At 44.5% G+C, this 13,545-nt stretch overlaps 1 protein-coding gene across 1 annotated transcript in view; it reads right to left on the bottom strand.

Annotated features, from left to right (window-relative positions):
- The window catches only part of MOB3B (MOB kinase activator 3B), a gene marked incomplete at both ends in the record, with an annotated part of 104,684 nt that extends 95,052 nt beyond the window's left edge, over nt 1-9,632 (bottom strand). Inside the window, one exon of the mRNA XM_079706702.1 lies at nt 9,215-9,632. Coding sequence (XP_079562828.1) covers nt 9,215-9,632 — 418 coding nt within the window. The remainder of the gene's footprint in view (nt 1-9,214) is intronic.
- Between the last annotated feature and the right edge of the window lie 3,913 nt (nt 9,633-13,545).

The following is a 13,545-nucleotide window of genomic DNA, read 5'->3' as shown; positions in this document are numbered from 1 at the left end:
AGATGCCCTCAGCTGTAGGCTTCCCCCCACTCCCCACTTTGGGATGGTGAAATATGAATGGTTTATCTGAAGGCTGAAACAGGTAAATCCCCAATGTTCAACAACTTTCTTCCCTCTGTTCCTGGAGGCCATGGTAGGATTCCCTGGCTGGGCCAGGCAACCAAGAAGAAATGTTGAAGGAAGTCACCCACAAGTAATTCTTGGTGGTCCTGAGATGTTGAGGTTCCATTGTACTGCCACACCAGGCATTAGGGCTCTCTCACTTCAGCTGGCCCAGAAGCCAGGCAGGAGCCAGCTGTTGCTGGCAGAGTCCCGGGGGTGACAGCAGAATGAACGCTTGACTATCAGCTGAAGATTCTCCCTTAATTCATCACTGCTCTCCAGTCCTAGGATCCTGGGCCAGACAATATAGAAACACTGAAAACCTATTGCCTAATTTGAAGAATGTTTCCTTTCCCTGAGAGAGAACTAACAACTCCAGTTTGTCTCTCCATGAAGACAAACATTTTAACTTCCAAAGGCCTGCTCTAAAGATCAATTAGACATATCACTAAGGAGGTATTCACACACACTAAAAGGATTCTTTGCCAAGCTTTCTTTAAAATTCTCTCTGAAAAATGAAAATATCAGCCAAATGACAGAAATTCAACTGCCTCACAATTTTCAGGAATTTTCTGTTCTGTTATATGAACTATACAGCATGAGTCAATCAATTTACACTTACATAGTAGTAATCAGTTCACCATGTGTCTACTTGATGCAGAGCGTTATGCTGGGTGCTGCACCCTGTAGCAGAAACAAGAAGGTGGGATTGGCTTTGTGCAGGCCTCATATGCTATTCATGTGAACATCTTCTCAAGTTCCATCAGGGACCCACCTGGTTCCAGCCGTCAAGGCCAAGCTAAACATCCCATGAATGTTTACTATTTCTTCTAAAGGTTCCATAAGATATAGCAGAAGATGAAGGGAATGTGGATCGACTCCACAGCCAAATACTTGAAAGAAGTATGGATTTTCATCCTACCTTCTCTCCTTTCTGACCTTAATTCACCTGCCAAGTCTAATTCATCACACTGATACCATGTGATATTGAGGGGATAACATCGAAAGCATACCTAGCCTATGTCTTAACACTGTGCTAAGTATTTTAAATGTAGCATGAGCATGTTATTTAATTATATCAACAGTCCTATGAAGTAGATCCTTTTCTATGCATTTTACAGATGAGGAAACAGGCCCAGAGAGTGAAAATTTTCTACTAAAAGTTGATAACTGGGATTCAAACTCAGCTCTAACAGAGACTAATGCTTTTGTTCCTTTTTACCAACACCCCACCTTCCCAAACTGGCTCATCTTCCCACAGCATCCATTTCACCAGAAGACTTAGGAGAAAGACATGATTACATGAAGGAAAACATGGATAGAATTATCATTTAGAATATGAATTTTGCATGAGTTTTTTTAAGATGAAACACCAAAAAGTTCTTATATGCAGAGGTCTTAACAGATACTACATGTCCTGAAACCTACAAAGGTCTTTTAAAAGAAAAGCTTGAGGGCCTTCCCTGGTGGCGCAGTGGTTGAGAGTCTGCCTGCCGATGCAGGGGACATGGGTTCGTGCCCTGGACCGGGAAGATCCCACATGCCACGGAGCGGCTGGTCCCGTGAGCCATGGCCGCTGGGCCTGCGCGTCCGGAGCCTGTGCTCCACAACGGGAGAGGCCACAACAGTGAGAGGCCCGCGTAACGCAAAAAAAAAGAAAAGAAAAGCTTGAGACTCACTCTCCACACAAGGAGATCTAGGGCAGGACAAAAACTCAACCTCTCTTCCAAATGACACTGTTTAAGGGTACCTTCTCTATCTAGAGGGGAGGCAGAGACTGGTGGGGAGGGCAGAGAGAGAAGACCTCTGGTGTCAGGGCCCTGCTGATACGCCCTACTCAGATAAACAAAAAACCGGTGCTTTTTAAAAGTCAGCTGGCACGTCAGTGATAATCCGGCATGCTCTTGGGGATCTCATCCTCACTTCAAGTGGCTTATGCAACTGCTCCTTCCAACTCCATGTCTGTTCCGGGCAAGAGCTCTGGTTAACTCATTTTTCTCCATCCCACTGCATTTCCAGATGCATTTCCACAACCCCTAAGGCTTAGGTGCTGACCCGGCTTGCCTATCCACGCAGCACTGACCTCCACAAGGCAGCCTTCGTTGACTAAGGTAGGGCACCCATGTCCACAAGCACCAACCGAGAGAAAGCAGCATATACCCCCCAACCCCCATTACAGCCTTTATTTTTCATCTCTGTTTTCCACTGAGTATCATATAGCCCAGTTCCCTTCCCAGCTGATGCTGAGATGTAACAACTTGTCATTTGAGATATGGCTCATTAAAATTACACAGCACGAGTAATGGAGACCTCAGTGCAGGTGGGGACAGCAGGTAACTAGCCTTAACTTACAGGGCAGTCTCTAGGCCCTCTGGGCTCCCCTCTCCACTCCTTTTCCCTGCTGCTTCTTAGCACACTGGTGGCCCTCACCATTTTCCACAGGTATGCCTTGGGATTTGTTGAGTGGGGTCGTTATTTACCACTGTTCTTATTAACTCAGCCACCAAGTCACTGCAGTATTGGGTTAACAAGGTGGAAGTAGGGAACTGTGTCCCTCCACAAGACCATCAATTCGCCGGCAGCCAGCAGGGGTGAGGAAGAGTGGAGTCAGCTGTTTCTGCATGGTTTCCCTGAATAGACAACTGAATAAACTAGGGTAGCATCAGAATCTAGAGAAGGCAAGTTCCTACAGCGAGCAGAACTTTAAGAGTTGCCATCAGTAAGGACCCAGTACAATTTGCATCGGATGCACCGCCCTGTCTGTTTTCACATCCTTCCCTGTGAATGCTGGGTTTATCGTAGGACATTTCCTAAAGAGGATTTAACATGTGATGCAACAGGTAGGGGTAAATCAAGGGTAATGTTGATTCTGGGCTAAGAACATCACAGACACGAGATGTCGGAGTAGCTGAGAGCACAGCCTGCAGAGTTGGGCTACTTTGGGTCTGAACCCTAGCTCTGCCTGTGTAACCCTGGGCAAGTTACTTCATCTTTTTCATCTGCGAAATGGACCTCATAATACCTGCCTTATGGGGTTATTTTACAGATTAAACGATATGATGCAGGTAAAGCGTGGAGGGTAGTATGTATTCAGAAAATTGTAGCTTTATTATGATGCCTTCCCAACGAGTAAATTCTTAGGGAACCAGTTTATCAGATCCCAAAGGCAAAACATGTTTCCAGAGTCTTAGAAAAACTTGCCAGTTCAAAAGGCAATCTTGGAGGCTTCATTCCTGGGCACTGAGAACTCTTTCCCCATCCTCTTGAGAGGTCAAATCCAGGGCAGCTCACCCAGCACTGATTTTAATGAATGGCTTGTGCCAGATGTGACTAGTAAGCTATCTCCCCTCTTCCCCAGCTAACCTGCACCCAGTCTCTGCTGAGGTTTGCCGGACTGACACTGGACGTGGGCACATTCAGTACTCAGTCTTCTGAAAACCAAGCAAAACGATCCTTCCTAGTAGCTTTCTGTCTAAAGGGTTAAGTGTTCATCCCTGACACCAGGAGTTGGTCTAGCTTCTAGAGAAACACTGAAATTTCCCAGAGTCTTGGAAGGTATTTATGACGCCCATCACAGAGCAATTCAGCAACGATTTTTTAAAAATCATGCTGATTCTCTTACAATGTGTCTTGCTTTTTTCTGGGGATACCATTCAGAAATCATCTAGTGGGCTCCAAGAGTTTTGGTTGACAGTTAAGTAGAAACGCATGCAGAGAGAGAGGCAGCTGACACACATTTGTTTTTTAGCACCTCTTATAGGGGCTTATGGCTCTGGGCTGGGTGTTTTTACTCACACTGACTCATTTAATCTTTACAACAGTCCTGTAAGATCAGAATCTTTACACAGAGAAACGCAAGCTCAGAGGTTATGTGTTTACCAATGTCACACAGCATCTTGTAATAGCAGAGCTAGTCTCTGTCTACAAGCCCAGTGCTAGTCCTACCACACTGTAAATATATTTTGTTGACATACATGCTGTCTTACCAGTGTTACATAGATTTACATAAAAATAAAAAACCAGGAGGGAGACAACAGAAAATAAAAAGTTAAAATTTAAAGGCTAATTATAAACTCAGTTCCCCAACATGCCATGTCTGAAAAGCTCATCCCTATGGACATTTTTATAGCCTTATGTTTCCTGCCACAATATTTTGAGAGAGGATGAAACTCAGCTGCAGTCTCATGGACACACTCCTCAGGCATTTCAGGGGTGATTTTTTAAAATAGGGGGCAGGGCTTCCCTGGTGGCACAGTGGTTAAGAATCCGCCTGCCAATGCAGGGGACAAGGGTTCAAGCCCTGGTCCGGGAAGATCCTACATGCTACAGAGCAACTAAGCCCGTGCTCCACAACTACTGAGCCTGCACTCTAGAGCCCACGAGCCACAACTACTGAAGTCCACGCCCCTAGAGCCTGTGCTCCACAACAAGAGAAGCCACTGCAATGAGAAGCGTGCGTACCGCAACGAAGAGTAGCCCCCGCTCACCGCAACTAGAGAAAGCCCGCGTACAGCAATGAAGACCCAACACAGCCAAAAATAAATAAATAAATAAAGTTATTTTTAAAAAGAATCTTATTTTTAAAAAAATAATAAAATAGGGACAAACAGAAACAAAGAAAATAATCATTTCTTTAAAATTTATACCAAAATTCAGCCTTTCTGAATTTTTTCCCACCCTAGACAACCTCTTAAAACCATGATTGAGAAGTCTTTCACCATGTGAAGGAAGTTTGCAGAATAACGATTCATGCTGTAAATGGTAGTGGGTGACAAGGGCACAGATTTTTGGCCACTCTTGAGTTCAAACCCTGACTTCTAAATGACTGATTAGCTGTACAACCTTGGGAAACCCTTTGCTTGTTTAAATGTCAGCTTCCTAACTGGTAAAATGGCGTATTTAATTCATTCAGTTATTATAAGCATTAAGAAAGATTAACAGTAGCAAGTATAGTGCCTGGCACTTAGCAAACTCAATACATGTGAGCTCCCTCCTGGCTTCTCTCCCTTCCTTTGCTTCCTTTCCTTGCTCTCCCCTTCCCTGACACCCATTTATTCTCAAACCATAGAGGTAGGTGAGATCATGTCATTATTTTTTAAATTCCTCCTGCTCAAAGACTTTTTAAAAACATGAGTTGGAGGAGTGCTAAGTTTTCCACTCCTTTTTTTCTGAGTGGCAGATCTGAGATTTAAGTCCTATTATATAACAGAAAAACAGGGAAACTGGGGGCTAGAACATAAAAATTATTGTAATTAGACAGGCAATGGAATTTTAAAAAGTGGGTGGCTGTGCTTTCTACTTTTCAAACGTTACCTCTAAAAGTGGCTAAAGAGATACAATCAAAGAGGAGGTGGCCCTTGCTTCTGAAGTTACTGCTGTCTTGGGAGCTTTTGCAGGAACATCTGCTGGCTTTTCAACAAAGGAAGCTGGGAAGGATCAAGGGAGACTGGAGGAGACTCTGGTTCACGAGGCAGCCACATCTGTTTGGTATTCTCCCAACTGAGAAGGCTCGACTTCTGAAATAGCCCGGGTATCCAAGTTAAACCAGAATCCAGAAACAGATGAAAGCTTTTCTTTCCTCCATGTCTCAATGGTAGAGATCAACAGCTGTTTATATCCTTTAATACCTAACTAAGGGTGAAGCCTTCACATCTGTCTGTATTTTCCGGTTCTAGTTCCTCGGATCACAGTGGGGAGGAGGGGAAGTTTCAAACCCTCCCAATTCCCAGGCCAGAAGACAGAAATATGCCCAGGATTCAAAGACGTAATGTGAAGCAGAACTCCCAAATTTCTCATCCACCCAGGGTCTGCTGTTGGCTGGGAATTCCTCTTTTACTTTATCCTGACAGACATCTTGATCATTTCCATGATAATGACTCATGGCAGCACCAAGATCAAAAAGAAGGAAAGTAGGCTGGAATCAGGGGGAGGAAGAAGAGGAGGAAATGAATTCTCATAGAGAAAGCGGCTCCTAAAAGACAAGTTCTTGCAAAGACAGCAACAGTATTGTCTGAGGACAAACAGCAGAGGTGAGAAGGATACTAATGAAGACCCTCAGGGTGATGGTGGATGGTGGTGGTTTTTACTGACCCCTAACATTTTAACCTTGGAAAAGTTAAACAGACATAATTAAACCCTGTGGAAGGCAAGGTACGGGAAATACCCAGCAATGGTGATAAAGAGATTCAGAGACATTTGTTTAACTTCACTTTGATCACCAGCACCATACACATGCTGGAACTTTATAAAGATTATCTTTCCATCCATCCATCCATCCATCCATCCATCCATCCATCCAACAACTTATAAGGCACCAGGACTGGACTTAGTGCTGGGATATTCAAATGCATAAGACATATTCTATAACTTGAAGGGGCTTATATTCTAAAAGATGAGAGTCTTCACAGAGGAGATGGTATAAAGTTCTTCTTTTTTTTTTTTGCGGTATGCGGGCCTCTCACTGTTGTGGCCTCTCCCGTTGCGGAGCACAGGCTCCGGACGCGCAGGCTCAGCGGCCATGGCTCACGGGCCCAGCCGCTCCGTGGCATGTGGGATCCTCCCGGACCGGGGCACGAACCCATGTCCCCTGCATCAGCAGGCGGACTCTCAACCACTGCGCCACCAGGGAAGCCCCTAAAGTTCATTTTTTTAAAAAAAATTTTTGGTCACGCCACACAGCATGTGGGATCTTAGTTCCCCAACCAGGGATCAAACTCACGCCTCCTGCATTGAAGCATGGAGGAGTCTTAACCACTGGACCACCAGGGAAGCCTGAGATGGTATAAAGGATGCAAAAGAATTCACTAGAAGGGGATTCCAAAGGAGAGAATGACATGGTTAAAACCAGAGAGGTAAGAAACAAACTGTTCCTGGGGAGGATAAAAAGCATTCTGGGTGGTTACAATGAACAAGAGGGGTGGGAGGAGCTTACCAAAAGTACAGATTCTTAGGCCTCACCTAAGAGATTCTGATTTAGTTGTTGAGGGGGAGGACCAAGGAATCTGCATTTTGAGAAGAAGGTCCAAGTAATTCTGATACAAAGGAAAGTTTGACAACTCTATATAGATGAACATTTCCCAAAAGATGCTAATAGTGTTCCATTAAAAAAAACAAAAAACAAAAGAAGGTACCAGGTTCAAATTAGGATACACTACTTACTAACGTATTCTTTTCTTGGAGATGTATAATGCACATTAGTATATTTAAAGTCCTGCAGTAAAGAAATCAATTTCACTCCACATTTCCCAAACTTATTTTTCCATGGGAGAAAAAAAAAAAATCACAGTGCACCTATTAAGAGCTCCCAAAACACTTTTGTACTGTGCGGCACAGATTGGGAAGAGCTGAAATAGAGGATTCTGATCAGGTGAGTGTTCCCCAAGCACACTGAATGGCTAAGGAAACCATCTAGAAAAAGAAAGCAAAGTCATTTGCTCTGGGGGATCTGGCGGCATCCAGTGATTTCCTCCAAGCAAAGTCTAAAATCACCTATGATGTTCTATTTTCCAGGGAGATGGCCAGAAGCTTCCTCCCTCTTAAGTAACACACCAGGCTCTGTGATGTTATTTCTGGTCAGCAGCTCTATGTGGTAACCACAACTGCCAGAGAGAACAGAAGTGCCCAGAGTTCAAAGCATCAAAGAAACAGAAGGGGAAGGGCAGCAAGGAGGGATCCCTGCCCACATTTATTTACCTTTACTGCTGTTGTATGTTCTGCACAGTCATTGGCAGTTGCTTGTAATGCTTTTGGAAAGACAAATTCCCCCCAGCTCCAAAAGGAAGCCTTTGACAGTCAATGAAAGTGCAAAAAAGACATGAACCTAGGAAACTGCTACTCCTCCAAGGCGCCAATTATACAGCCAGGGGAGTTTCTGAAACCTGCCTTCTTCCTCCTATGCTGGTGAGCCAACCAAGGGGGGTTGTGCTGCCATACCCCCCACTTCCTGCCCTAACAAGGGACAGCAGAGAGAAAGTATGTGAGAAAACTGGACAAGTCAAGGCAACACGAGGATTCTGAGCAGATTGGTTTGTGTGCTGAATATTTCAAGATGGACATACTGCCCTAATCAATTTATATACATTTTTTTTCTGGTATAAACATAATTACTTCCATACACCCCACTTCAACTTTCCATATGCCACATGGGGACACACATGCCCCATCTAAATCATCTAAAGGTGATTTTAGCAATGTGTTTCAAACGCTTTTTTTTTTTTTAATACTCCAACTGTCTCAGAGCTTTTCAATAATATTTTCCAGCAGCATAAGTGTTTTTTCAACCATTCCACAAATAGTTCCCGAGTGCCTAAAAGGTTCCAGGGCACCAAGCTAGGTATCACAGGTGTAACAGTGGAAAGAAGAGAATGCTCATCTTTACTGAACCTAAGGCCCTAAAAACTGAATTCTGAATTCAACCTGCCAGGCATGCAGATTCAATAATCAGCAGCATAAAGAAATATAAGAGATAGGAAAGGTCTGGTCTCTCCCCTTGAAGAGTTTTATGGCTCAGAGCACAAAGCAAACAAAAGCATTTGCATTTCAGGTGTCCGGGTTGGTCTAGCAGCTACACAAGGGTCCAGAGTTAATAGTACAGACTGAAATTAATACCTATGATCAGGAGAGGGAAGAAGAGAATGCCAGGATCTTATTTCTCCAAAATGCCAACTGCCTGTCTGCTTGATTCCCAAACAAATCCACGGATTCTCACACTGGGATTTCTTACCCTGAGAGACGAGTACCAATAATTGCACCAGAGTTAATGTAACTAACTAGTTAATTAGCTCCAAATTAAAAATTTTACCAGGAGCTCTGGGTGGGTTTGGAGTCTAATCCTAAGGAAGCCAATAAGATCAAATCCAACTTTTCATCAAGCCAGTGTTTCCCACTATTTAGGTCTACAAAATAATTCTAAGTGGTCTACAAATGATTGTTTTTTCAATAAGGTCCTTAGATCCAGAAAAAGAAATTGCTAATATGTGAGTGATGGAATTTAGGGAAACACTGATATACGTGCTATCCAGCATTCAAAGGCCATCCCAGAAGAAGCCTCTGCAAACCCTCCAAGCTTGGGTGGAAGGTGACAAAATAACCAGGAAGCTGGTCATGGACTTACCCACACACGTTGGAAATATGTCCTCATTGTTGATCTGGACTTCAATCCAATCCATGAGAAGGTTCATGTACTGGGGGGCTGGCAGTGCAGTCGGCTTCTTGTACTTGAGGTCATCCTGCCACCGATACTCGTATTTGGGGCCCCCTGACATCACAGGGCAGGTCCGCTCAGTGCAGAACTCACAGATGGTACCGTAGATGAGGTTGATCCGATTGAAGAAGTCCACCACGTGCACCGCCACCCAGTCGTTCTGGTCCTCCCCGCTGGGCAGCTGCACAGCTGCCCTCAGGTCCACGCCTGAGTTGAGGGATGCCTGAGCCCGTTTGTGGAGTTCGAACCTCTGTGTGCCAGGTTCAAATTTCCTCTTCGGCCGGAACGTCTTGTCCTTGTTGAACACCTGCTTCAAGGCTATGGACATAGTCTTCTCCTTCTCTTGCTTCCTCCTGCAGGAAGCAAAAAGGCAACTGGGACTTTTCAAAGAGAGATCACAACCCAACAGGGTTTTCCACTGCCAGCCCTCTGGCCCCAGTCTTGCGGTCTGCAGCTTTCAATCTCTTTTTAGACAGCCCCTTCCATCTTCCTCTTGAATGATTTCCAGGGGAACCTCATGTTTCTTCCTAAAGGCAGGAGAGAAAAGGGTCTCATTAGTGTCCTGTTTGCATTTAAGAAATGACAAAGGCTTAGACCTGACTTCCATCTCACTTCTGGCTGTGCCCACTTTCATCCATGTATAAGGACATGGAAGATAAGCCAAACCCCTGAGAATCTGGATTGGTGATCAAATCATATGACCAAATAGCCAAAGGAGGAAAAGTATCACACCCTTTTTCTTCATGGCCTTGATCAAATCTCTGGAACTTTTCCCTGTGTGATCATAGTTTCAATGGACTGCTCCAAGGTGTTATGGATGAGCATGTTAGTCAATGACACATCCCCATATGCTCCTTTTTAGAGCATCTGCCCCACCCCCCAACTTGCCCCTATTGAGTAAGCATAAGGACACTACCCCCATCCACCTGGATACAGCTGATTGGAGCAGGGTGGCTGTCACACCCAGCTGGCTTCCCTAGGAATTTGGAATCAGGATCCAGCCTTTGTTAGGCATTATCCCTGAGAAGTGATGAAAACTGGGTCTGCTTGATGCTATTTGCAATAGCCAAGACATGGAGACATGGAAACAACCTAAATGTCTATCGACAGATGAATGGATAAAGAAAATGTGATATATATATATATATATATACACACACACACACACACACACACACACACACACACACACACACACACACACACACACACACACACACACACACATATATATACAATGGAATACTACTCAGCCATAAAAAAGAATGAAATAATGCCATTTGCAGCAACATGGATGGACCTGGAGTTTATTGTACCAACTGAAGTCAGTCAGACAGAGAAAGACAAATACCATATGATAACACTTATATGTGGAATCTAAAATATGACACAAATGAACTTATTTACAAAACAGAAACAGACTCACAGACATAGACAGCAGACTTGTGGTTGCCAAGGGGGAGGAGGGATGGGATTGGGAGTTTGGGATTAACAAATGCAAACTATTATATATGTGTAACTGAATCACTTTGCTGTACACCAGAAACTAATACAACATTGTAAATCAATGATACTTAAACAATTTTTTTACAAAATTGGGTCTGCTTGAGCCCTATTTGGACCATGTGTAGTACAGTTGAGAAAGCTGGTCTGCAGAGAGGGGAGGGAGGAAAGGGGGAGGGGTTGAGAAGAAGAGGAGGAAGAAGTGAAGGAGGAAGAGGAGAGAAAGAAAGAAGCCATATGCACAGACAGAGAAACAGAGACAAGGGCACAAGTGACCACAGGCAGAGGAAGACAAGAGAAAGAGAGACAGTGGGGAGAGAGGAGCTTCTTTTGTTCTTGATAGTCTTCTAGGGACTGGTTCCATTTCCTCTTGAAGCCTAGTTGTGTTTCCAACCCTTGGTACACATACATTTTTCTTGAATTAGTCAAATATCTCATTTTACTCCAGCTAACTTGAGTGGGTTGTTTCTTTCTAAGAACCCCTAACTAGGACAAAATTTATCACCCTTACAACATGCCATCCTTTACATCCTAAATAGTGCTTTGAAGCACTACCTAATAAAACTTTCTGTGATAACGCAAATGTTCTGTATCTTTTTTGTCCAGTAATGGTACCCACTAGCCACATGTGGCTACTGAGCACTTAAAAGGTGGCTAGTGTGACTGAGAAACTGAATTTTTCATTTTATTTCATTCTAATTAATTAAATAATTGATTGACTTAATTAATTAATTAATAATCCAAAAAGCCACATGCAGCTAGTGGCTACCATACTGGACAGGGCAGCTCTGAAGTCTTCAGTGCTCTCTTCTCCATCACCTCATTTGACCCTTTTAAAATTCTGGTGTGATTTATAGCAGATTTAGAATAGGTGCAGTAGATTTGTAGTAGGTATCAATATCCCTGGGTCTCCAAGAGATAAAATTACTTGCTGAGGGCTTCCCTGGTGGCGCAGTGGTTGAGAGCCCACCTGCCGATGCAGGGGACACGGGTTCGTGCCCTGTTCCGGGAAGACCCCACATGCCGCAGAGCCTGTTGTGCTCCACAACGGGAGAGGCCACAACAGTGAGAGGCCCGCATACCACAAAAAAAAAAAAAAAAAAAAAAAAAAATTACTTGCTGAACAAGGTCCCATAGTGAGTAGGGACATGGCTAGGATCGAAATTCAGTTTTTGATTGCTAGCAAATGCTCTTTCCACGTAGCCTTACATTCTAAAAAGTGATGCTCTTCAACCTGTCCTTCCTGCTGGTTCATGAAGCCCCTTTACCTAGAGCTTCCGTCCATGTATTCCCCAAAGACCACAAGTATCGACTGGCTGGAAGTGAAGAAGATGTCCTGTGGCCTGGAAACAGAGAGGAGATCACTGATCCATTCATGGGTCAAACCCTAGCAAAATGAGCCAACAGCTGTGGCCAGAGTCAGAAGAGTCCATCATGGCATCAGTTAAAATGGACTTGAAGCAGGATCCACTGATCCACTCCTCTGCTATGCCACACTCAAACACGGTTCAGTGATGCATTCAACCTTAAGGTATTCCAACAAAACAAAAACAAAAACCATCTAAGACATTCCGACTGCCTCTCACAGGCTCTGCGCTTCACTCAGAACTGCTGATTATTCAGCTGAATGCCTCTTCTGGCCACTCCCTGCAGCCTCCCTGCAGCCTTGGTCGGCTCACTCCCTCCCTCTTAAGCCCACCCTCTTCCTATTAGGTTTTCACTGCAAGGCCATATTGTCAGTGAGGTGTTCTTGTCCCTCGTCACCTGGCCTCGAGTGTACACACCCTCTCAAAGAGATCCATGCAGAAAAGCGGATCATGTGACACCCTGCCTTTGGCTGTCTGTGAAATCACATTCACAGTACTTCAGAAGATCACCAGGGGGCTTCCCTGGTGGCGCAGTGGTTGAGAGTCTGCCTGCCGATGCAGGGGACACAGGTTCGTGCCCCGGTCCGGGAAGATCCCACATGCCACGGAGCGGCTGGGCACGTGAGCCATGGCCGCTGAGCCTGCGCGTCCGGAGCCTGTGCTCCGCAACGGGAGAGGCCACAACAGTGAGAGGCCCACATACCGCAAAAAAATATATATATTTATATATATATATATCACCAGGAAGGTTATCACCACACAAATTCTGCACACTGTAGCAATCTCTTCTTCAAAAGAATACCACCCCAAAGGCTTAGCCTGCCTGAAAAGAGACTTTAGAAAGCCGAGGGCCTTCAAAGAGCATTTCCAAAATAAAAATATGAGCTAGAGCTTGGGAAGATAGGGAAAGGAGGACAAGGACATTTATTTTCTCTTAAAAAGAGACAAGTCCCTCTGTATCGCAAATGTTTAATTGCTGACAGTAAAGCAGCAATAGCCCAACAGCTGCCCCCTCATGTCTCCAGTAAATAAGACTTGCTGTTCTGTTATTCTGATAATGAGGGTACCTTGCTGTTCTGTTATTCTGATAATGAGGGTACCATCAATCAATTCCCACGGTCCTCAGAGCAATCTCATCACCTTACATGACCCTCGTTATCATTAATTCTGCTGTTTCCCCAGGGCCTGGCATGTCTGGGTGCACGGACACCAATGTGGAAACCTTCCTCCGTACCAGTGCCAGGCTCTCATGGACACTACCAAGTCCCTCTGGCACCTCGGTTGAGAGTGTGTGAATGAGACTGATAATCATTGCAAATCCTCCTAATCACAAAACCCGCCAGTGGCTGGTACTCACTAATATTTAAATAA

Source organism: Hyperoodon ampullatus (genome assembly GCF_949752795.1).
Source record: "Hyperoodon ampullatus genome assembly, chromosome: 6".
Taxonomy (NCBI): domain Eukaryota; kingdom Metazoa; phylum Chordata; class Mammalia; order Artiodactyla; family Ziphiidae; genus Hyperoodon; species Hyperoodon ampullatus.
Note: the sequence above shows the minus strand (reverse complement) of the source record. Positions and strands in the feature narration are given on the sequence as shown.